The 24,972-nt window shown below is 47.2% G+C and overlaps 3 protein-coding genes across 11 annotated transcripts in view; 1 reads left to right on the top strand and 2 right to left on the bottom strand.

Annotated features, from left to right (window-relative positions):
* Positions 1-15,842, bottom strand: part of LOC107268797 — a 19,153-nt gene extending 3,311 nt beyond the window's left edge. Inside the window, exons 1-8 of one of the 3 annotated variants that reach the window (XM_025086000.1) lie at positions 14,228-15,842; positions 12,495-14,143; positions 1,926-2,370; positions 1,295-1,830; positions 1,009-1,196; positions 605-915; positions 420-497; positions 164-343 (exon numbers count right to left, since the gene is read on the bottom strand). In XM_025086000.1, coding sequence (XP_024941768.1) covers positions 164-343; positions 420-497; positions 605-915; positions 1,009-1,196; positions 1,295-1,830; positions 1,926-2,370; positions 12,495-13,636 — 2,880 coding nt within the window. In that variant the 5' untranslated portion in view covers positions 13,637-14,143; positions 14,228-15,842. Of the gene's footprint in view, positions 1-163; positions 344-419; positions 498-604; positions 916-1,008; positions 1,206-1,294; positions 1,831-1,925; positions 2,371-5,125; positions 7,868-12,494; positions 14,144-14,227 lie in introns of those variants that run through there. The other 2 variants (XM_025085999.1, XM_025086001.1) reach the window with 2 other exon arrangements.
* An 838-nt stretch (positions 15,843-16,680) lies between these two features.
* LOC107268756 lies at positions 16,681-24,958 on the bottom strand. Of its 2 annotated transcripts, none has more exons than XM_025085995.1 (3): positions 24,370-24,958; positions 20,708-24,274; positions 16,681-17,985 (listed from the first exon to the last, which is right to left on the bottom strand). In XM_025085995.1, exons 2-3 carry the CDS (start codon positions 23,878-23,880, stop codon positions 17,925-17,927), a joined length of 3,234 nt encoding a protein of 1,077 aa, XP_024941763.1. In that variant the 5' UTR covers positions 23,881-24,274; positions 24,370-24,958; the 3' UTR covers positions 16,681-17,924. The 2 variants fall into 2 exon arrangements, with proteins under 2 accessions (XP_024941763.1, XP_024941764.1); XM_025085996.1 differs by having other exon boundaries at positions 24,835-24,937.
* LOC107268761 lies at positions 17,993-20,698 on the top strand. Of its 6 annotated transcripts, none has more exons than XR_003059993.1 (4): positions 17,993-18,195; positions 18,278-18,441; positions 18,886-18,994; positions 20,197-20,698. XR_003059993.1 is itself a non-coding variant. In XM_025086060.1 (4 exons), exons 1-3 carry the CDS (start codon positions 18,210-18,212, stop codon positions 20,330-20,332), a joined length of 477 nt encoding a protein of 158 aa, XP_024941828.1. In that variant the 5' UTR covers positions 17,993-18,209; the 3' UTR covers positions 20,333-20,379; positions 20,425-20,698. The 6 variants fall into 6 exon arrangements, 5 of the variants coding, with proteins under 5 accessions (XP_024941828.1, XP_024941829.1, XP_024941831.1 ...); XM_025086060.1 differs by having other exon boundaries at positions 17,993-18,441; positions 20,197-20,379; positions 20,425-20,698; XM_025086061.1 differs by having other exon boundaries at positions 17,993-18,441; positions 20,197-20,379; positions 20,449-20,698.
* Positions 24,959-24,972: the final 14 nt, after the last annotated feature.

Raw genomic sequence — 24,972 nt, forward strand, 5'->3', positions numbered from 1 at the left:
GAAAAAGAATTGGCTGGCGGCCGCCTGGCTTGCGGATGCACGAACGACGGGTGGACGGCCGAAGGTAACGCAGGTTGGTTCTCGAAGATAGTCGTTCTCGTATGTTTTGCTATCGGTGTCGGGTCATAAGTTAAAGAATTACGTTACAAGATGTATAACTCACCTGACATTCACGACTGCAGTACCATTGATTTCCACATCCAGCACAAACAAATTGTGCAGCGCGCTCGTGGCATCCTTGACACCGAGGAGGGCTATCACGATCATCCCTATTGTCCCTGGAACCAGAAGATACTCGACTGCTACGTTCCTCGATCACCGTCGTCTCCTCTTCGACGTCATCCTGGAAAAAACAAGAGATAACGTTGCAATATTGAATTCACTTGAGGATTGATTGGAATTCGCATATGTATACTTACTACGTGAATAAGATTGTTAGAATGGGATTGAACTGTTGGTGCATTAACGACTGGCGTGATCGTTATTTCCGTTCGTGCCTGTACAACAAAATTGTATTAATGATGCATACAACATATATTTTGTTTATTCTTGGATCATCTTGATTGGATGACAATCCGATATCATGGATTGGCTGGTGACTAACCTTGGATGAGGAGAGAAGATCGCTAATGGACACAGGATTCGATCCTTGGTATGCTTGAAGTAGATGCTGCGTTGCTGTGGTTTGTTGTGGCGTGGATGTGGCTGCTGGACCACTTCGTTCTCTCTCCGGAGCCGTGAGAAGTCTTGCCAACGTTGGTGAGAACGTGGTGGGCCTTGGTGATTGTGATTTTGTGAGAATGCCATGGAGAAGAGAGCCAGCTGTTTGAGATTGTGTGTTTTGCGGCGATGGGGATGGTGCCACTGGATGAAGTGTTACGTCTGGATAGTTTTGCGGTGTTTTTACGGGTTCTCCTTTGAGGATAAGATGATATTGAAATCATTAATCAGTTCCTGACGCTATAGTAAAAGGAATGAAGAGACAGAGCAATCATCTTCTTGCGTTACCTTGTTGTTGGCTGAGCTTGGCAAATTGTACAAGAACGTCTTTGAAACTCATGGAGCTGTTTGGGTCGACTGCATTAGGATTGCTCTTACAGGAATCCGTGCTGGAGGGTCGAGAATCCACAGTGTGTCCTGTAGTTTCCACCATGGCACCACCGGCTCCGAGACCAACGTTCACGGAATTCCTCATCCTGCGACCCCTAGGTCCGTATAATAATTTCCATTCAACATTTCATTGCACCGAAGCGACTAAAAGGCGCTACGAATAATAAAGATAGAATTATCTCACCTTCTAGGAACAGTCTCAGGATGTCGCAGCCTGTAATCAGCTATGATGGATCGAACGTCGACGATAGGACCTTGTCGACCCTCGCCGATCTGTCTGTTCTCGAGATTCTGCGAATCAATCGACTGTTTACGTCCATTCTCACTTTGCTTTGGCGACGGCGATGCTTGTCTATGTGACTGAAGTCTTGCGACTTTCTCCTTTTTAGTAGGAGGCAAGGATTCCTCGACGAAACCATCATGCGAGCCATCCTGGGAACACTCCTGGGATGCGTAACCAGCCTTATCCTTGTTAGCCAGAGTATTAGCAGCCGTTCCGGAGGTAGTATTCGTAGTGGTATTGGAACCATTTCCATCCCATTCAGGACCCAGAGCCAAAGTAGCAGGTGGAAGTGTCTTGGTTATCTGAGCATTTCCCTCCATATAGCCAACGACCTGTCGTCGCCTTTCGATTCTTAGATAAGCTTCCTCCTTAAGCTTTCTCATGCTCAAAATTTCATTCCACTCCATTTCCTTGGCGCGAGCTAACTCATCCAGTGCCTAAAAGAATCGAAAAAGGACATAAATCACAAATCCAACCAGCACAGCACACATTGCCCGTGTATAATCATCGTAAAACTAAAGTCTAAACCCACCTGAACTTCAGCTCTAAGTTGATCAGCCCTAGCAGCAAGCTCATCGGCAGACACCTTGTCGCTTCCCACCAACGAAGATATGAAGTGTTCGCGCTGTTCGAAGCAGGCCCTTTTCGACGCAGAATTCTCATTGCCCGACAGACCCTCATCGGTGGACCTCCGTTTTCTACTCTCTCCTTCCGACCTCAGCACTCTCGTGGGGTTGACGTCTCTTTGGAGTTCAGCAACAACATCGGTAGCCTCCTGCTCAGGCTCGGATATAGGTTCCTTCTTAATGGCAACGGACGCGATGCGTTTAAGGGTGGTCGAGGCGGTGACACCAGCCTCTTCTTCCGGTAGCGCAGCTCCGTTCTGCTGGCTCTGAGGTACTTTCGGCGATCCATGGGTACCGTCGTCCCTCTTGCCATTTCCACCAGCTCCATCCATCGCGTGCATCTTATTCAGGCTGAAACCGAAATCGCTCATGAAAGTTCCATTAAGCCGAACACCAGCCGCATTAGACGCGGTAGAGCTAACTCGATCACTGCGCACCGCGCGCGCAGAGGCACGTCAAACAGAGAGAAACGTACATCCGGTTCTGTCGGCGACGCCGCCGACGTCGACGTCTACCACGAATTGACCCCGATTCGGTCCTACGAAGGTCGTAATCAACGTCTCGGCTTCTGATACCAGATGGATGATCCTACCTACTCTAAAGTGTTGACTGACTGGAAAAAGAACCACTGCGTTGGCTCCTCGCTCGATCGTCATCGGCACACTGACTATACCACGTGCGAAATTCGTCCAATACGAATCTTTAAAATGGCGTCTACTAATGGCCGACCTGCCTGTCCGCGTCCCTACGAAATGCTACTCTGGTCCGTGCTCTAGAATAGAAGGTGACCGCGGCGGGGTTAACGCATACGTTTTCTCTCCTTGTCTCTCTTGGGCTCTCACTCTCACTCTCTCTCTCACTCTCGTGCGTATATATAACAACTCACACATAGAATCATTCTCTCTCACTCCTCCTATCTTTCTAATATGCTCGAGTCTGCTCGACTGCGAGACTTGATACCAGCCGGAGTTCGTTGCACTCGCACGCTCGTTCACTGCACTTTACACGATGCAGATATAGTGCACAAGTCATCCTACGAAAAGTCGCCTTTTCTGACAACCAAAAATCTTCCCTCTCTTATTAGCACAGGCGGTACACGAATAACGAGAGGCCACGCTGGGTCGGTGCGCCGTATTCCCCGGGGGTCGAACCGTTTCGATTCCCCAGGAACGAAACGACATTGAAATAGAGATGAGGGGTAAACGGCGAGAGACAACCCCCTTGAGGTAACGGCGATCCACCTCAGGAATCATTTGCGTGAGTGAAACAGCAGAAAATAATTAAAGGCCATTTACCCTCTAATTTTCTTTCAGAGGATCACACTTCCGTGGTACCCCAATGACTTTCAACTCTTTCGAGTAAAAAAGACCTTGACACGTTCCAAGCAGAAATCATTTGCCAGAGTGCGGTGGATCATGGGAAAAAGGTGGAGATGGTCCTGGACCCGGTCCCTACGGATCGAACTACAGGTTCGCGGCCTCCCCCACCAATGATCCTAACCTCGCTGGTAGATGATCATCGAGCGTCGATCTCGAGGCACCAGGGATGATGGTTTAATTGAGTGGAGATATTGAGTCTTTTTTTTTCTTCAGAAAATAACTATGAAACGGCGTGGATATCAACTGATAGAATATTACAATGCAGTTAACTGATTTATAAAATATAATTGTCATTAGGCATAACGTAACCCTCTGCATGCGAACGTTTAGCACTGTCAACCGACTATGTCGAGATACAGTAGCGTGCACGCAGGTTCGCACGTTCCTGGGCACGCACGCTGCATGCGTGCACGCAAGCGCACGGGTAACCCGCGTGTAGTACGTAACGTGTCAAAGAGACTCTAGTGTAGCTAGTAGGGGAGAGGAGGGGGGACTTCGACGGGACCTGGTTTGTACGTGAAGAAGGAAGAAAAGGGCGGGGAAGGGTTTCTAGTTAGGTTGGATGAGGTTGGGTCTACGACGACGACATGGGACCTTGTAGCCTCCTGCTTCGCGAGCTGGTAGACAGTTTCGCGCCTGGTGTCCTGTTCTCCGGTGGCGTGCTTGTCGAGTAAAATGAAAAAGGAAATCTGGACGGAAAGTTTGTAAAGGGGGAAAAAAAGAAAAGACATGGAAAAAAAACGTAACAAAGGATGTGACCTGATCGTTTGGTCTTGAAAATGATCTTCGAAAATGCCAAGAGGTCAAGTATGGTACGAGAGATCGAAGGTGAAAAGAAGAAGAAAAAGATTAAGGAAAGAAACCCCCGCGGTACGGCGCTGTCAGTGCTGCTCGAAGTTGCGTTATTATTATCATTGACATAGTGGATTACGAGAGGCTCGTGTCTCGACCCAATTCGAAGAGGCTCGGAAGAGCGGTCGAGCGTCCGGACGGGCAGCGTCCCTGAACGCCCAAGGCCGAATCACGTCGACCGAGTCCGATGGAGCTTGGGACCGTTGTTTAACCGTCCATTATAAGTGGGACGTTTGGCCTCTCCTTTTTTTTCTCAGTCACGAGAATCCATTTGTCTCTTTCCGTCGGGTTTATATCTATTCGCTTATCTGTCTGTCTGCTGGTACTGTGGCTCCTGGTACCTGTGGCTCTTTCTCTCTTTCTTCTCGTGCTGCAGCTATCTCTCTGTCTCCCTTCTCTAGGTTAGGTGGTTAACAAGTCAGGGACGACTTCCCGTCGAACGGGGCCACACTGACACTCTCACTCGTGAAAAGGGAAACTTGGATCTACAGAGAAGAAGACGAGGTCGGGGCCGTCGCCCCTTTCGTCGCTCTGAACCTCTTCCTCGCGCAGAAGGGCAACGATTGCTGCAGACTAAGGGAGTGCCGGTTTAGGCAGAGAAAGAGAGAGAGAGAGAGTAGTAAGAAGAAGGAGGAGAGAAGGGATCGTACAAAATCAGAATCAGAAGATGCTCTCAGTAAGGGAGTCAGAGAGGGACGAAAGTGGGGACCACCCCTTGGTTTTGAGCCTTACCAGAGTAGGTAGACCACCACCACGGAGCGGAGCAAGGGTGATTGTGGTGGTGGTGGTGGTGGTAGAGGTATAGTGGTGATTGGTTACTACCCCAGGGTATACTCCGTAGGTCTACGTGGGGGATGGAGAGACTGATGACTCACCGTGAAGCGGGCTTCAGTCCGAGCGCAAGGAGAACATCAATGCCGGCCATCTTTTGCTCGGTCACGTTCTTGCTACGACTCCTTTGTCGGTTTTCCTGACAACCCGACGGGGGCGACTGGCTCTTCATCGGCGACACGATGAACCGTTGTCTCTGGTGATTCTGTCGTGACGCCTCGTTGTTACCCGCGCCATTCGTGATCTTCTGTCCTGCCACTAATTTCGCATGCGCGACCTTCAGCAGGGAACGCTTGGCGTCCTCGACGAGCATCTTCGTCACGGGCTGCACGTCTACCGGGACTCCTATAGTCGGTACCGCGCCACGTCGTAGTCTACTGCGTACCGGAAGTCCAAGCACCAAGTGTTCCATATCCTTCTCGTAGGAGTCATTTGTAAAATGCAAAGAGCATATCCTTGCCGTTTGTATATTAAATGGTGCATCGCCATTCGAGAGCGGTACACGACCGCAGGCACGTACCCATCTCGAGCGAACTTCTGGTATCTGTGGGAATCGATGGTAGCGTATTCGTCGTCCTCGAGTACGACGATGACTGTTGCGGCATGTCGCCACGGCGCACTGCGGCATCTTTCGACGGTGTTACGACGGACGTAACCTTTCACAATGTAGAATAATACTTTGTTATACCGACCCACTGTTATGGTCTCTGAGATGATGCACCCTTCTTCTTCTTCTTCTATTTCCTATTAAGAAAACTTCAGGATTCCTCACTCCTATGTCATCTTTGGAATCGTTTTATACTTTTACAATAGGAATGTTAAGGGCGACTGGCTATAGAAGCCATGCGACTTTACCTCCTGTCATTGCAAGCGGCGTCGACGATGACGACGGTCTATACCTTCTTTATTTACGTAGTTAATTTGGCACATTCACCTCTCCTGCATTCCTAATAAATTCCTGATAGATCCTCCTCCTTACTTTGGCAATCGTTCCTGGACACTACGGTTCGTATGTATATCGTTTCCTCGAAGCAGCAGGATCGCGATAAGTGTCGTCTGATGATTACTGAGAATATTCGAACGGCCGGACGACGTTCTTTAACGACAAGATGCGTATCCAACTAACGATAATAATACTTGGCCGATACCAGCTTTGGTGTTTCTGTCCTTCTGACACTTTCTCACACTCGCACTCTCTGTCCTATTATTTTCTTTCACGTTCGAGTCACTCCTCCGGCTCTCCTATTCCTTCTCTCTCGCTCTCTATAGAAAGATTAGGATCCACCACTTATACGCGATACTCGTTCGAAGATATGCTTCAATCTTAATGTTTAAAAGGGCTTTGGCTATGTTTGCGGGACTAGACACGTTTCCTGGGCTGATTCCTTTAGAATGGCACATTGAGTCACGTTGAGACTTCTTATTCTGCACTTCGCGCAACACTGTATATCTATAGGTAAAACAAGTAGAGGGTAGGTAAAACGTGGCTACGCGAAGATTTCTTCAAGTTTTCAATTATTTTGCACTTCGCCGTAATGAAGCTCGGATTAATTGATGTACACAATATTTCCAATAAACGTGAAATTGTCACTGCGCACAGCACGAGGTAATTATGAACTCTTTGGCACAGAGAGACGCACAAAATCATTCACGCGAGAACACACTGTCAGGAGAACGTTAACCAATAGGAGTGGCGTGGAACCAGGGCGTCCTAAGCGTAGCCGCGCGATTTGCAAATCGTCCTGGCAGTAACACTGTGTGACCGGTTTAAGATTGTCAAGTTCGGTATCGGCAGAAAGAATCGGCCTGCGACTGTTACTGGGACCGTTTGCGGTTTGTGGAAGGAAGAGAAAAAACAAAAGACACTCGAGTACGAAGACTCGTATTGGTTCTCCAGGAACAAAGAAAAAGGGCAAGGGCGGCGTGAAGGAATCAACCGTAGAGAACCGTAGAGGTTATATACGAGGCGACAGTCTGGCAAAGCCGTCCCTGCTCGAGTAATTCCGGTGCCGTCCGCGAAAGCCGATCGCACAACAATGTCTCCTGCTCCTGGGCCCTCTCTTTCCTTTTGGCTGTTCGGTGTCACACTCGTCCGTACTCCCCGAGGTACTATGTAGAGCAATGTTATACCGGCTGCGGCGTGCGACCGATACTCGAAGCCGGAAGGTGTCGCCAACGGTTTTCGAGCAACGAGTGCGCTCGGGGTGTCGTTACGGATTTCCGTGAGAGGCGCGCGCGCGCGCGATAAAATGGCGGTCACGGGATGCGCGAACGCGGATGGCTCGATGTGAACCGGCGAACGGACGTTGCCGCTTGATAAAGCCGTGCGTGCGGGCGAATACGATCGCACGAGTATAAGCGTATGCCAATCGACGCGACTGACTAACAAGCTGACATGCGGACAGACGATTAGACAGTCCAGCGCTTGAAACCGAATGAGCCGAGACCGGATACCGAGGAACGTATTATGGGAACCAGACAAAAACAGAGATGGAATAAATTTTCAAATCGACCACGCGGATTCTGGATCTTCGGTCTGGATTGACAGAGCTTAAGGTACAGTTAATTGGGAAGTCTGATTGAGCGTATGACGTAGTGTAATAAGAGTTTATAAGTAGAGTGGCGTGTAAGAGAAAGACAGAGAGAGAGAGAGAGAGAGAGAAAGGAAATGAGGGAGGATGGAAGGACGAAGGAAGGAAGGAAGGAGCTAGCTACGTGCGTGATCTCCGAAGGGGGCGAGTCGCGACGTTCCGCACGCGCGCTGGTCTGTTCTTGACTGGCGGTTGGTCCGGCCGACCGTAGGCAGAAGGCAGCAGCTGCGTGCCTCATGCCTGCGTGAACCGGTGAACCAATGATCGTGCTCCGGGCCGGGGCGGGAAGGACGGAGAGATGGAGCGACCAGGGGAGCAGAGCAGACCGAGGAATCTACGGCGGCAAGGGAAGGCGGCGGAGCGAGAGGGAGGCGGCTATAGGAGAAAACGAGCAGAGGAGGAAGGAGGAAGAGAGGGTCGCGCACTGCCAGCGCAGGGAGCTGCTGCTGCTTCTGCTGGTTGCCATTGCCATCGGTGATCCCTCGATCCCTCGCGGTACCTCCGGTCCCCTCGTTCCTTCATTTTGTCATTCGGTCCCTACCTACTTCGTTCATTCCTTCCTTCACTCGGTATTCCCGCTGCAGGCTTCGTCCTTTGGAGGGTTCGCCACCCCTTGGGATCCTTGCAGTTACCCGGTATCCCGTTTGCTACCGGACCTCCCTTCGTTGTTCAGTCGGTTGCCTGGGTGCCTGTGCCTGCCCTTCTACCATTAAGCTTAGCCTGCCTCCTATTCCCTTGCCTGGTCTCAGCCCTGCCACCATTACGACCATCATCCCCCTTTGCTTCTTGCATCCTCTCATCCACGATTATCCGGATCGTTTCTAGGTACTAGCACCACCACCACCACCACCACCACCACACTATTGCTACTAACACTAGGAACCCTCGGGCGATTCTGCTTTCGCACCTACATGCCTTTTTCCTTATTCTGATCTCTATGGAGATGAGTCTCTGCCAGCAGCAAGAGATACCCTTGAGGAAAGGGAGAATTTACCTCAGAGATTCTAAAAAGATGTATCGACTGAAGGATTGTGCTATTTGAACAGGACGTTATGACTCGCCCACGGGATGTCGCGAAAGCGTCCCCGAAGAATGAAGCGACTCGAGAAAAGTAGCCAGCATGATGCAGAATGTGAATTGAAGTTGCTCGGAGGGAGTTCCTACGACGAGGAGGAGCAGAGTGCCTACTAAAGGTGAACAGAGTCTCGGAAGAGGCCATTTACAAAAGTGCTGGGTCTTCCGCGTTAATAATACCTTACTAAGTATGCTTACTCTCTTGTCTTGTCGTTTCAGAGTTCAGTCCTTGGCATCGACACTAACGATCTTCCCCGTGCCCGGCTAACATAAAACATAGATAACATTACTGCCAGCGATGTCTGGGCGGTTTCCAAAGAGAGTCGTCACTGCTATGTTCCACTGTTTATTTTTCTTCCTTGGTTGCAATATCGAACAAAAGGCAATAACGGACTTGCTTCGACTGGATTACATAAAACCTTCGAAAAAGACACACTATCGCGCTCGCTCGGTTCGCCAGAACAGCCATTTTGGTCTGATAAGAAAAATCACGTACACAGATAATAACGTTCCTATACATACGTCCACGTGGGATTAATTTGCCCAACGATCATTCCTTAGCCAGTACGATATCAATTGTTTAATCACCGAGCATCCACAGTACCCAGAATATCCTGATCGACCTTGGATAAAATTATTATCGAGAGTCAAAGAAAGACGTAAGGTAAGTCGTCTTGCGTACAATCAATAGAAAAGAATAATTCGCAAACGAATGACGAAGAGCAACGTGTATTAACGAGTCAGTGATTCGCGTTTCGCAATCCTATGCGCGATACGTGTCCTGTGCTATCTGGTAGACGCTTTACGAATGCAACCGCTGCGAAAATTCTGTAATTCCTCAGTTGGTCTATTGGGCGAAGACAGCTGCCAGATGGTGACACGGTAAACGATGAATCCCATGTACGGAAGAAGCTGGAGAACAGCGCCAAGGGTCTCCGGAGCTCCCCCGGCTAGTGCGACGTCGTAGCAACGGCTGCTGTGCATCCGTTGCTATATTACACGAGGCAAAGAAAACTCGATAAAGTCACGGAGCTGCCCGACCGTCTTGGGGGACATTCCGTAAGACCACCTGGCGCGACCACTCGGCCATCCTCATTGGGTTGGATACTCCAAGAGGATATCAGGTAATCGGCTAGGACTATCGGAGAGGAAGAATCGCTCTAGAAAGGAATGAGCACATCGGTCATCCTGGCCTCGAATATTTTCAAGGTTTTCTAGCTGGTTTCCATGGAGCATACGACGCGACGTAGCAGCGCGGTCGCTCAGGAAGGGTGCTGGTATCTTTGGTACACGGACGCCTGGAGGATTCACCCCTCTTAAGGGGCAACTACCCCACTGGAAAGGTTCTCCCTCGTTTGCTCTCTACTCTCTCTCTCTCTTCCCGTCTCTCTCAATATCGTTGTATAGCAACGTAGTAGTACGTGCGCGCGCGCGCGCGCGCGCTCCAGAATGCTAGAGAGAAACACTCTCTAACCACGAGAGAGGAAGCGAAGAAGAGAGAGGTAGCTAGGGGATAGGGAGACGACTCCCTTCATCCTTGAGCTGGGCTCTGGTCTCCGCCTTCCCCACTGAGCGTTCGCTAGGATCAATACCCGCCATCCGAACCCAAGCCCGAGTCTCCCCTGCTGCTGCTGCTGCTGTTGCTGCCACTGCCAACCAGCAACCAGCCTTGCCTGCCTGCCTGCCTGCCTGCGTGATTTGGCCTCGACAAGGCACAACCGCCTGGCCTCTGCTCCTCTGCCTGGATTCGACTCCCTCAACATCGCTTGCTGACTACTACGCATGTTGACAAATTTTATAACATCAAGACTCTAAGCTGTAGCTGTCAATGGACCTACCTTGCCGTTCATTCCAGCGTTTACCGATAGCGACGACGACCGTGCACGTCGTGTTCCTATTTTCATGGTGTCCTTATAATTCCTGTAGGGTGCCGAAACACTTGTGCAGAGGGGGTGGTGTGCGCGGTCCATCCGGGGGGAGGAGGGGGGGGTAGACGAGGGAAATGGCTTCGAGGGGGTTCGAATAGAGGGTGACATCACGTTGCTGAGTGCTCGAGCCAAGGGTATGACTAGGTGGTAGCACGAACCAACATGGTAACGTACGTTATTTCGATAGCAACGAGTTTACAACATACCGTAACTGCAATTTCAACCGTTATTTATACTTATAATTGTATTAATTAACCCAGCTAAGATAGGCACCCTCATAACACCCCGGGACGTCCACGATGGTCTCTCCCTGTTTACCTAGACCTTGACAATGCAAGTGTACCGCCGAGGATAACAAAGAGAGCTCTAAATCCTGCGAAAGCCTTTCATTCGGTTAAAAGGAAATCGCAGAGTCTTCATGGAGGTCACGACCTGTGTCTCAGGTTTGAATACCTCAACTGCTCGTCGAGTAACGGTGCCACCGTTACCTGAATGAGTAATCGAACCCCAAAAACCCTGGTACCGGAAAATGATCCTACCTCCCTCAAGGTAAGTACCAATACCTAACTACGTTTCCCGACACTCGATTGGTTCCCAAAAAAAAAAAAAATAAAAAAAAAGGATGGGCAGCTACCAGGAGCGTTGACGTTCTGAAAAATGTATAGGGTACCAAAGAGAAAAGTTCTGAGAAAGGTGCGAGGAGAGACTGTTATTCGCATGAGAAGGGACCTTGGGTTCGCTTTAGGTACGACGAGGGACCATCCCAGGATTCCTTGCACAAGCGGGTCCTGTGCCTTCCGTCACTGTGCTAGTGCATAACTCCTATACTATACAGTTAAGCACAAATACCAGTACCGCTACCAGCATATAGTCAGAACCTAAAGGAGACCCGACGAAAGATCGTTTCCGACATCTGGTGCGTCGCTCTTAGAGCCTGGTTAACCCGGGCCGTGTACGGGACAAAGAGGATCTCCCCTTTCTTGGGACTTACGTGGTCCGTAAGGGCCCCGGCGTCCTTTTCTCAGGGAAGAGGGAAGACCTTCGCTCGCTAACCGTTGGCACCGTTCACTTCTGGTTTTGGTTCTTACCAGATACTGGAACGCATGTGGGTCCTTGAGATTCCCATGAACCAGGTACCTCACGGGTAACAATGAGAACGCTGAGGTTGGAAGATAAATATTGCTCACTCTTTATTTCTTTATACGTTGGTATCGCAAAAAGGGTGTTTCGTTATTCAAAGAGGAATTATCCTGGGCGTAGATTGGCTGGAGTAATTTGGTCTCCTTTGATGGAGAAATAGAAGGTACAGTGGACTATAGGGTGGGTATCCGGATAATATAGCACGTTAAGTGGGTACATGGATAGTGTGGGTTCATAGAATCTTCAGGTAGAGGCGGTTCACGTACGCTGCCCCCCCGCCCCTCTGTGTCTCTTTTAAGGGAGGGAGAGAAAGAATCAGAGAGAACGGCAGGACTTATTGGCTGCGTAGTCCTTATCGTCAGTCAATATTTCTCCATCTTTCTCTCTTTGTCCCTTTACTCTTTCACCCGTCTTACTAATTCTCGTGCATTTGCGCGCGTCCCTATTCCTTATCCTGTTTTTATCAACTGATAACTGCTATGGGGTCGTAGATATTCCACATGGTAAACGGGTGCGGTCATAGATTGTGACATGGCGTCAAAAATATCCTATGGTGGTGTTAAATATTACAAACGTCTGGTATCAAGTAGTTGGTAACGCGTGATTATTTTGAACTAATTTGGTTCCTAATTAATCAGGTTTTTTTTTTTAAACTTATAGATACATATTGATAGACTCACCATTTGATGCTCTTCTTGATGATGTTTGTCACCAGCCTTTGAGATTTCCGTGTGGCTGTCGCTATGGTCGTGTCGTTCTTCTTCTTCTTCGTAGACTCCTCGAAGTCTCCACGACCTTCGTCGCCTTCATCTTCAGCGACCGTGGGGTCCACGGCCGTTGACGAATTTTGAACCCACTCGGCCACATGATCCTGCAGTTTGCTCTCAGTCGGTAATGTAGATTCCGGCCTGAGTTCCTCTTCGTTTATCAATTCGCTTACAGCTGTCGGCGGTCCCACGATTCCTACTTCCGACTGTTCCATTTTCTCATCGTCACTGATTTTTGACTGCTCAAGAGATGCCTTCCTCAGGTTACGTCTATCCGGCGATCCTTTACTCTTTATCACCACATTCTTGATGTCTGATTGCATGTCGGTATAAGATTCGTTGACTTGCACCTTAACCTTTTTACTCTCCTCGTCCCGATCTTCGGATTCTCGCGTGTCAACATTCTCGATATTCTTTTCAAGAGATGCACTTTTCTCTTCTCGACCTCTATCTTCCTCCTTCTTTAGGACACCTTCTTCAAGTGGCTTCAGGGCGTCATCGCACGGGGCACTCTTCAAGATCTCATTCAGTCTCTCTTCCTCTTCGGAAATGGTGACCTCTACATTCGTCTCGTTCTCCGGCCTGATTGGACTTTCCTCGTTCTTCTTTTCTTCATTTCCTGTGACTTCCTGACGCGTCACGTCGTCCTTGGCAACGGATATCTTCCTACTGGTCACAGCTTCCTCAACCGTGTTTTCGCATTTCTGCGTACTTATCGTCTCGGTACGTTCATGGCTGTCTATGGGCTTTTCTTCATTAGAAGATGTCGTTTCCACAGGAAGCTTCTTAACCTCTGACTCCCCCGTGCCCACGGTCTCTTCTAGTTTATTCGCATTGCAACTTTCCGTCAGCGGATTTTCGTTACTGGAAGGCGTAACAATGGACAACACAGACGTATGAGAATCTCCGTTCTTCGCTTTATCGTCCCGGATTCCTGCAGACGATCCTGCCGGTGTCTCTGTCGATGCATCCACAAGTGCAATATCAGCTTGACCGTCAGTAAGTTGCTCAACCTTTGTTCCATTTACCATTGAGTCCCCTTGATCTTCCGCCATTGCGAAAGCCTGGAGGATGTGTCTTTCATACACGATCTATTCCTCGTAGCATTTTTATCTCATCCAATCACTCACACGATTATTCTCCGGTGCGTTCTGGAATGACGTCTAACGGCACAGCAGCATTATGGAATTATCTCTTAAGCACTGCGCGGCGACATGTTCCACGCGCAAAGAATGCCCTTGTAAAGGTCAGAGGTATTCTCAGGAACGATTATCTTGTATATAATATTCCTCGGACAAATCCTTTAAATCCTTCGACAGTCCGTTCAGAATTGTACTTCTTTCAATTAACAGTTTGCTTCAGTTATCTTATCAAAGAACGAATTGTAATATTACAGTGAGACTAAATATACACAATAAACGGAATGCTTTACCAACGATTCTATGGATCGATCAAACGAGGAATGACAACACCGTCGATAAATCACAGCACATAGCAGCTAGATGAGTTCTACGTTACCAGGAGAGTGTAGCGAGGACTCCGTAGCCGTGCATAGCTCATGACTAAAAACAATGACATCCATGACGATACGAGAGGTTAGAAATATTCCAAGAGACATGAGTCTGATAATTAATTAAATGATTAACCTTATCTCCATCGAATCCTGGTAGAATTTCCAGTCTTTGATGTATTCTTATGGGAATAACACTCTGGATACCGACGACTTCGCCTCTCAGTGGTTAAATGAGCAAATTATGTTTGAAGTAATTCTTCTACGAAGATCGACACGTCCTCTCGTCCGGATCTGATTTCACATTGACAGCAGAAAGAGGGACGATGTCTTGCACGATGTCTCTTTACTACACTTGAACACTAAATTTCGTGGAAGGCTATAAGGAGCTACAGTCCTGACGGTTTATCGACTGATTACAGCAGTAGGCTCCATTTTATCCCATGTACTGCACATACGGCGACGATGTAATAACTTAACTTGGCACTGGCTTGAAACGTTGCGTCTTCGGATTATCCTTGATACGTCAAAGAAACACGAAAAAGACACAGTGAACCTCTCCTGAGAATCTAATGGTATACCTCGTCGTCCCGAGGCATTAGGACACCCCACGTATTCGACGTTGCGACCGTTCATAACCTCGCCACTGCATTCTCGCGGTAGGAGGGAATAAAGAATTAAAAAGAGCGAGCTAGTAAGAGACAGAGAGATGGGATATAATAATGGAGAGAAAAAGAGAGTAAAAAGAAAGTGCAACGGAGTTGTGCCGGTCAGAGAGGCAGGAGGATGTCGCCGAGGATAGTAGAGGGAGATCAGACCAAGAGACAGAAAGAGAGAATAAAAGAATGAAGGAAGCTGGTGCGCACGTAGTTTCGCGAGCACCGCCGTGTATGATATTTCTTCAAGATCTTTAAGGATCAAAGCCGGAGACTGTCAGATTCTTCGAGAATTAACGGAGTGAGTGCAGAAAGACTCGTGGTGATTTCCATGACTTTCGGCGAACTTGCGTTTAACGTAACGTAACGTAACGTAATGGAATGTTAACGTGACGTCTTTCTTCGACGTAGACTCGGCCGGCAACCGGTCGAATTTCGCGAATGGGAGCAGAAGCGTCAAGTCGAGTGAGGCTAGTGACCTCTGGCGCCGCTACTGGGGGAAATCGCGCACCACGTTTCCCTACGCCAAGTGCGTCACGCTACGTCACCCTTAACTACCAGCCAGCAACTAGCATCGGCACGACTGCGCCATCGGTTTCGGCTCCGAAGAGGCTTCGCGGATTTTTTTATCTCGACCAATCAGAAAGCCCCGATTTATTTTTCACCGAGTTACTCGAGCCGCCTAACCCGTGTTAGCGCCTGACCACCAGACACGTTGTTTTTATATATGACGAATTTATCTATTAACATGTGGAAGCGCACTACAGACACAAAACTAGCGTACACAGGGAACACTCCGTGATCTCGACAGCGACTCCTCGACTACTTTCCATTTGTCGTCCCCTCGGGCCCCGCACGCGTTTCCTCGCGAACAAAATGGCCACCGGTACTGAACGAAAGGCTCCCCCTATTAAGATCAAACGATTATTCGGACACACCCTCGACTGGATTATCTTTTGCTCGATTTTATCCTGATTGTCTTAGGCGTCTTCTGCTTTCTCGGTGCCTCTTATGACGTTCGGCAAATCAACTTATTGATCTGCAACCTCCTTAAGGGACGGCCTGACGCCGACAGGCGGCTTGCGCGCCATCATTGTAGCAAGCGACACTAGTGCCATCTAACGTATAAATCTGACGACAGGGAACTTAACCAACGAGCAACTGTATGCCGACTGATCCGATGGCATCCGTTATAAGATTTCAATTCTTCTACCTTCTGTTGATTGTACAAATATCTTTATGCCAACGGATAATGAATTCTTGTACTGTGTTACCCTCTTTATACAGAGTATTGTCGTGACGTGACCCTAAGGAATGCTCTAAAGGAAGCCTAGTGAATTAAAAATTACTTTTGTGTTAAATTATTGAAGTTAGGGTAAACTCTTGTTCCAAATTTCAAAGGAGACGCATGGATGAATGGTAAACGTGATTGTGAGTTAAAATGTGTGACACCTCAGAAATTAGTGTCATGATCATATTACGCCCACGCTAGCATCTCTAGGCTTTATCCCTTAATTTTTTCCAGCCTTTTCCATATCGGAATACACTTAATGTATTACGTCGTTTAACGGTCTTTTTCTGAAAATTCTTTTAAAATTCTACGCTTCTCACATTCACCTGTGTTTACTCTTCGCAGCTATTTTAGTCATTACGTATTCATACAAGTAAGTGGATTTTTATCTTGGTCTAAAGACCCCTCTAGTATTTCGATGCCAGTACTTGGAGTAGCTCGACTTACATTCGCATATCTCTTACGAGCGAAATCCACACTAGAAATATTCGAGGAACGTAAGATACACGGTAAATAATTCTTTCATCGAAATTATGTACTGAAATATTTATACAGCTGTGAATAAAAAATAATATACATCCTTAAAGGGGACAGAGTACGAGGGTCGATTAGGGTGAGATAAATAAATATTTTCTAAACTCATCACTGTTTGGTCTTGTATATTTACAGGTTAATTTATGATTTATAATCAATATCATATATATATATATATTTATGTATATATCAACAAAATAATGTTTCAATCGTTCTTACATAACTAATAGAATCTAGAGGCTAAACAGTCAAGTTCGATAAAAACCTCGCGTATCCTCACAATCGTTAATGATTAATCGTTAGTTCGTGCAATTAATGTGTTTCTGTCACTCGCGATCTTACAGCCGATTTTACAATAAATAAACAAGTACAAATTTGTACCGGATGCGAGCGAGTCATCGATTACCAAAGGATTAATGAATGACAGTAAGGTTATGTGATTTCGTGATCTCATGATGTCGAACGCAATGACAAGAAGCCGCTGAACGCCATTTCGAAAAGAAACTGCAAGGCGTCCGTCGTTGTGTCTGATGTTAATTTATTTAATTTTTCTTTAGGCATTTGCCTTTCCGTACTGTGTAAAAAAAAAAATTCTCTTTCACGAGCCGTGAGAAAGTGCTGGAGTACTAGTTTTGGGTGTCTTGTAATTTCCAGAGGAAGAACTAAACGTTGATTGATTCACTTTTTCTTGCAACAGCCAAAGTATATAACATTTTTCCTATCTAATCGTAAGAAGTCTATCTACACATTTCCGTTTATCTGTCTCTTTAATTTCTTTTGGAATTCTATTCCTTCACACGTCCTTCTCTTTCCATACCTCTATATCTCACATCACACATTCCCATAATTTTAAGCTACCGAATAGCACCTATCGAACGTCGCGTCACTTGCCATATTCTCATGTCCACCATTTTACTTTTCTCATTAAAAAATTATTTTTAGAAAACGAAAAAAATGCTTTCGACGCGGCGAACGCCTATTGCACGCAAGTCCCAAGACGTGAGTCTTTAAATCTATCAATATATTTTTCATCTATCCTTTTTCAGGTTAAGTAAAGAGAAACATAGGATTAATGAGTCTTAATGACTTAGGGGCTCGTTCGGACAACACCACAATCCAGGATGTTAACAGGAAGACCCTCGCGAGGATTCTCTTCCTGTCGAATCATACTTCAAAAATCCTGGCTGCATCAGGATGTCGCCTCACGAATTGCACTAGCCGTCAATCCTGCTACCCGAAGTCGAGCCCGGGTCCTTCTACTTGGTAGAAAAGACCGCAGATCGCAAAAGGTATCCAATACCCCAGGATCAAAGTGGAGGTCGAGCACGGGATCAGGATCGAGATCACGCATGTCAGGACGCCAGGGTGGTCCTGTGCCAGGATGCATGGTGCTGCTGCTGTTGTCTCTTCTGACTGTAAGTACAATAAACGGATATTAAAAAAATCTGATTCACCTGGTGCACATAAACTGAACAACTCTGTACATTATTTGTTCTAGCTCGGAAAATTTACAGCAAGGACTAATAAGATTTTGATGACGGTGTCGAATGAATACTCGACGATAGCTCAGTTCAAAGTCTCACGCTGAATTATAAATAATTGAAGATACGATACGACTCCAGGGTAACCAATAAAATATGAATAGTCGATCGAAGCAAAAGCGTTCTAATAATACTACATCCCTCTTTCTTTTTTTTTTTTTAAGTAAAGACAAAGAAAGGCTCTCGATTAGCACGACGTTGCAAGGATATAAAAAGGGCAGACCAACAAAGTCTTTGCAGAGCACGAAAATCATAGAGTATACAAAGAATGGCAACTCGACTGAAGGACAGAATATCAGCTCGATACATCGATATTATCGAATCCAAGGTATATCAGTAGAATACTAGCATTAGAAGCTGATGTCTGTCAGAGCATGCCAGGAGTTATCCACCTTCGCTTTCATAATAACCGACCTGGGATTGCTAGTAGTAATCGATCGAGGTTCTCACTGCGCGCAAGCGTACGGCATTCGTACGCTATAGGAACCTTTTAACCAAATATACCTCTCCTCCACTCCACTCCTCTCCTCTCCTCTCTCGCTATCATCTGTCTGCACTTCCTCGCATGCACGTACTAATATTCACTCCCACAAGTTCACCCTCGTACACATCGATCCCATCTAGGGCTCGTTTCCATGGCAGAAATCTCTGTCAGATTATTCATAGTTTACCCTGCACGTCCTTGTAATCTCAAAGATCCCAATTTTTCTGTATCCACTCGCGATCATCCGCCCAAGTACTTCATTACTGATTGTTACCACATGTATTCCAGATTACGGCGAAGACGAAGAACGAGATCACGAAGAAGAGCAGCAGCGTGCTGGAGGGAATTATGGGCAAAAGGAAGAACTAAATATTGGCGGCAATTTTAAAGGAAACAAGTAAAACGGAGACCATTGACCGAGAGCTATGCTCTCTAACGATTCCTTAAGCACCCGCACACATCGATCCGCCTTAAGGGGCGTTCACACCGAACTCCCCTCGGTGCAGTATAGGTGGCTCGAACGATCGGGACGGAAGGTTCCACTCGGGGACCAATGACCCGTGTGCTACGATCCTCGCGTCGCCTTCTCTCCTACACTCTCTTTCTCTCTTGGATCTCTGATCCTACGCCGTTACGATCTACGCCATGTATACACTACTCGAAATCATTATTTCAACTAGAATTTATACCTCCAGCATTGAGTCTAAGATCTATCGGTTTCCCATTAGCAACCATTACACACTGTTAATTAAGTAATTACTAATCGATCCTTTATGTGCAATTAGTCGTTTGCCTTGAATACATTTTTAAAACTATTCTCGTACTCCACGATAACGTTAACTGTACCGACCTGACTATACTTCTTGGTTCTCTCACAATGAAACTCTATATCCGATGTTATTAGGTTCGCTTCAAAGGATTAGAGAGGCTCTTTTAAACGTATGGCCGTGTAATGAAAGAACTTTGCGCTGATACTACCAGATATCTTGTTTTATTTGTCGTATCGCTAGCCTTACGTAAGCGTGAACAATGAAACGTAGGACGAAAAGGAACTCCGTTAGAGCGACGAGACTCGACCCACTTTTCGAGTGCCAATTATTTAAGCACGGCCCTGATCGCGCATGCATCGTATCTTGTATTCTTATAGAGGGAGAAAGAGACTGGCTGATTGCGAGATGCAGATAAACTTAAATGTGAGAGAGAGAGAGAGAGAGAGAGAGAGAGAGAGAGAAAGGGAGAATGTGATAGAGTCCTGGCGACACTCACTTTGCTACCTACTACTATGTATTTCAATAGCTCGCCATGGCCTCTGAACGAAGAACCAGGCCGTTGGTTTGTTAAGAAAGGGAGAATGTGATATGCATCGTATCTTGTATTCTTATAGAGGGAGAAAGAGACTGGCTGATTGCGAGATGCAGATAAACTTAAATGTGAGAGAGAGAGAGAGAGAGAGAGAGAGAGAGAGAGAAAGGGAGAATGTGATAGAGTCCTGGCGACACTCACTTTGCTACCTACTACTATGTATTTCAATAGCTCGCCATGGCCTCTGAACGAAGAACCAGGCCGTTGGTTTGTTAATATTTCCCTTTTTTTTTTCAGTTCAGCAATTCAATCGTTTAAGCATAACCGCCTACATGCTGCGCATTTACTCTGTGGAATGTGGGGTATGGGATACGGTATATTTCACACGATGAGGGACACTCGAACTCTTTGGTCTGTATTTTTTAAATGGTGATCCGTCGTCAGGAAGGAAGAGCGAGTAAAGTATGTATGTATAGAGAGGTAGGCAAGCTTCAGTAATATGTTTATATGTATAAAGCAATTTAGCTCGTTTAATTTGAAATATTTAAGGAAGGGAGAAAACAAGAGGGCAAAGGAATCGACTCGTTATCGCTTAACGTAGAAACGGCTGGGAGAGCTCATCTTTAAGGACGTCATTAAAATGTAAATGACGCGTGTCACTATCGTTAGAGGCTTTAAGCAGCCCTTATAATACAGATGGGATCGAATGTGCATGCAGGTAAGCGTATATGGTTATAGAATGCATGAAAGATGGGCTGAATACAGTTTAGAATGTGTGGACACGATGTGGATGATTATAAGTTATTACCTTCCGAACAGAGGATGCCAGAGCTGCGAATCGTCCGGCGAACTCGCTGTTGACGTCACTTCCGGTTCCTGCTTTACTAATCCGCTGCGCACCCTCAGCAAGGCAGGATAAGGACTACCGCGTCGGTTACTTGAGAGGTCAATTGGGGCTGGCATTAGGGTGCCTATCGGTTTACAGGTTAGCTTTGGTTTTCCATGAGTTCTTTCGTTATTGTTTACCGATCCAGTGAGGGCACCAATTGACTCCTTTCCCTGGGGCGCAGGGTATTGTAATTGACTCCTGGAGACCGGTCCTTCGCCGTGATCCAGGACGTGCTGAAGATGCACCAACGATATGACCAGGAGATCAGGATCGCGAAGCAATTCGGGCCTGGTCAGGGCCTCGGGTAGTCTTAGCTCTGGTCTTGAAGCCAAGAGCTTTGGAATTTCAGTAGAGGGTGCGGCTGCCAAGGCAGGTAAGCAGTCTCTTGGTACGAGCAATGGGTCGGGAATAAGATGGCCTGAGGTCTTTATCAGTTCTCGTAGCTCGTTCGCAGGATCCTGGATCTTCTCGAAGTGTCTGCTTCTTTTGGGAATGCTCCTGAAGAACGTCATGTCTGGTCCAGCGCGGATCTTTTGTCTGGATGATGTGGTCCATTCAGCTGACATTGGTCGCTTGGAGGAGACACGATCTGTTGAGCCGTATAACATTGTATGAACGTCACCACTGGACATGGGCCTCCCTGAACCTCGTGCATCTTCATACCGAGGTCTCTGCATCTGATTGACCATTCTTTGACTATTCCTAGAGACTTCTCGTTCCTTGATGCGATCGTAGTCGTGACTCCTGCTGGTCGCCTCGACCAATTGTGTTGGAGACGCAAGGATGCCCTTTAATGTGAGATCATTTTTAGCGTCTTCGGAGCAAGATACTGAACAAGGTGGACTAGGAAGTAATCTCTCTAGATACGCAGAGGACGGTCTTCTAGAAGCTGGGGATGATGGTATCCCACTGGGCTGCGGCGAAACTACAGTTCCCTGTGATCTTAATTCTTCAAGGACTTGTTCATCAAAGTGCTCCAGGTCCTGATACTTGTTAGACTTTGCTACGGCCTCGCTGTTTCTGCTCTTGGAACTCTGAAAATTCTTGTCCTCCATTTCCTGATCCTGAGGATGTCCATTCCTCCATGGAATTCCATTCTTGTGCGCGAAGCCATTATGCTTTCTGAGATCTTCCAAGACCTGAGAGTCGCAGTCCTCGTCCTCCTCAGGGTATTCATCCTCATCCTCATCTTCTTCTTCCTCTATATCATCTTCCTCCTCTTCCACTACGTCATCCTCCTCCTCCAATTCCTCAACATGGGAAACCTCATCAAAATTCATTGATCTATTCTCACCAGTAGGATCTACCTTAGGAATATTAACAGTGCTTTCAGGTGAGTCAGTATGTCGATTAGCGGCAGTTATAGTAATGCTAGAATTATTCTGTGGTCTATAACGATAATTAGGAATGGTAATAGAGAGTCCAGCTAAATGTCTAGCTGGAATATTACAAGGATCATCCGCGGGGGGTTGATCCTCTACCTCCGTAGGGACAGACCCGGGGGAAACCGGCTTGTGAATTCTTTCGTCCTTTTCAAGTGGGCGTTCGTTCGTCTCTGAGGTCGACGACTTGAGGCCAGTCGATGATCTTCCAGAGGAGAGTACAGAGGAGTTTAAGGATTTCGTCGAGGGACACGAGTTCCGTGACTCCTCAGGATTCTGGACTCTCGTCGCTATAGAGACGGATAATCCTGGTGTGTTTCTCAGGGCTTTCAAAATCCTCGTACTGTCATTGTAATCCTTACTGGATTCTTCCCCGTTACTACTGGCGTATTCGCTGTTCGACGCCACTGATGTCGCCGGGGTCATCACCATGGCGTTGCGCCATTTTAAAAGACAGTTCAATGACTTGTCCACATCCGGATTCGGATCAGTTTCCAGCCCTAGTTTCGAGCGTACCACTTCCCCCATTTCCTGGACACTCCCTGCTCCTTTCTTAATCTCATTAATATTAGATTCACCACTCCCGCGAGAATCTTGACTGGTCTCCTTGTTCAAGAGGTCAGAATTCTCAGCATTAACGTCCTTGATTGAATCAGATGAAATAATTCCATTGGAATTATTCGCTTCGTCCTGATCTACTTCGCCTTGAAGATCCACAGAAGGATCCTCGGTATCTTTAACCTTCTCTATGGTCGGACTGGATTCGAATTCGTTGCAGGTTTTAGTGGAGTTCGGACTGGGCAGATCTGCACTAGGTGTATCAGTAGCTAATGCAGGTGAAGCCGTAGCGTCCAGCATATTTAGAATATCTTGTAAATCCTCCTTATCGACTTCCGGATGTTTTGCACTCTCATCATTCGTAGCCTCCTCTTCCTCTCTCACAGGAGACTCATCCTCATCGATCTCTTCGACATCCTTGTGGACATGTTTAGATAAGCGGTCGACGCTCCTCTGCGAACTCTCTGGTAGCTGCGAGAGATGGAGCTGTTCCAGAACGACGCGTGGTTGTAGCAATCGATCCTTACGGACAGTGTCCAAATCGCGACGGTACCTCTCTGTTTTGCGAGTATATCTAACGACCTTGCGACCATATTTCAGATCCTGTGCATGGAAATCACAATGTCTAGAGATACGAGAATCAGCAACCTCAATACTAGCGATATCCTCTCTGGTCTTGCTTCTTGCAGTCTCATCGGGTTCCACGCTCTGTACACTCTGTAGAGAATTTCGTACACCGTCTACAGGGTGTCCAGTCTGAACAGATCCACTTGATTCTCCAGGCTGAGTAACCTCCGCACCATTTTCCTTCTCGGACCTGGAACGACTCAACGACTCGAACATGACATTCGACACGGTCCTGGGTATGGAACGCCATCCTTGCGCCGTTTTAGTTAATTTAATACGATTCCTCTTATCGTAATCCTCACAGCGTACCTCCACGATCCTCTGTTCACGTTGCAGCGCCCACAGGAATATAGGATTGACCTTGGGACGCTTCTCCTCGTGTTCGCTGCCTTCTTGATCGGACTGCAGTCCCTTTTGATGTCTACGATGGTGATGATGACGCTGATGATTATTATTATGCTGATGATGACGTTGATGGCGTCTTTGACGTCGGGGCGTTGTGCCCCTAGCAGGGGCCCCGCTCATCACTCCATCCAACCGTACGTGTGACCCTCGTCCTCTTCCTCGAGGTTTTCGAACCAATCCTGGATCAGCGATAACACCCGGATCGATTATGATTGATCATTCTCCTTAAAAATCGCTTTTCGCACTATCGCCAGAGAACTATACACAGTGCCTCATCTTCGTGCCACACGGTTCAACGTTGTCAGTACAAATGGCACTTAGATTTTGACCTTTTTATTTTCTCTTTCTTCTAGCACAAGAGTATCTCGGGTTTCTATCGCGTGAGTATGCACGACGTTACCCGAAGACGACCGATTCGGTTTAGTACGAGCCTCGACGAGTCGCCAAGCACGGCTCGTGCTTCTCGTGCTCGTAGCTGCGAGCAACGACTGTTCTTACGTCATGTGTCGCAGACCTGCCGATAATTAGCATTTTAATTAGTAGTCTAAATTGAAGTCCGCCTTGTGCAATCTACCGTGATATTTACTTGTCTAAAAATAAATTTTATACTTTTGCTAACGTGGCTGATCGATCGCGACACGCCCGTCTCGAATCACCCCCCAGGAGTCTGCAGGTGAAATTCTGACAATCAAAAAGAAGGTGGACAAGGGATACGAGGATTCCGTAGCTTGTATTAGTTTCTCAGTGAAAGCACGATTGGCCACTATAAATGGCAGTTCTAATTAAACATAGGCATTAGTTCCACATCCCATGGGGAAGCTGTTAATCACGGTGTATAAATGGTAGCAGGGTAACTCGATAAACCAGGACAACTAGTTTACTCGGGACGATGTCCGCCAAAGTCGGGCATCACTAGAGGACTGCGCACTGGCTCCGTGTATCTGCGCGTCAACGGTAAACAGAGTATCGTCTACACTCAGTACTCATCCTGGGTAAATATTTCACCAGTCACTCTTTACTTCTTTCAGTCGAGAGCTGCTCTCCTTTAAACTAGATCGGGTGGGACACGCGTACCGGATTCTGCATCAGTATCCTGCACCCGAGGAATTGTCACCGGTGACATAACAGCGAGTCAGGAGAACAAGCGGCTTATACATCGTTACTCGCGGAGTCACTGCCTGGGAGCTACTGACGGAGCCTTGCGCGTTGCGT

This window comes from Cephus cinctus, unplaced genomic scaffold (assembly GCF_000341935.2).
Source record: "Cephus cinctus unplaced genomic scaffold, Ccin1 Ccin1_scaffold0581, whole genome shotgun sequence".
Classification (NCBI taxonomy): domain Eukaryota; kingdom Metazoa; phylum Arthropoda; class Insecta; order Hymenoptera; family Cephidae; genus Cephus; species Cephus cinctus.

Bases quoted from the DNA above. Each gene is read 5' to 3' on its own strand.
- LOC107268761 (XM_015741838.2), top strand. From the start codon at position 18,210: ATGAATAGTCGATCGAAGCAAAAGCGTTCTAATAATACTACATCCCTC. The intron at 18,442-18,885 runs GTATATCAGTAG...CATGTATTCCAG, and splicing joins TCGATATTATCGAATCCAAG to ATTACGGCGAAGACGAAGAA. The intron at 18,995-20,196 runs GTAAAACGGAGA...TTTTTTTTTCAG, and splicing joins GGCAATTTTAAAGGAAACAA to TTCAGCAATTCAATCGTTTA.
- LOC107268756 (XM_025085995.1), bottom strand. From the start codon at position 23,880: ATGAGCGGGGCCCCTGCTAGGGGCACAACGCCCCGACGTCAAAGACGC. The intron at 17,986-20,707 runs GTAATAACTTAT...TTGTACTTACAG, and splicing joins TGGCATCCTCTGTTCGGAAG to TCAGAAGAGACAACAGCAGC.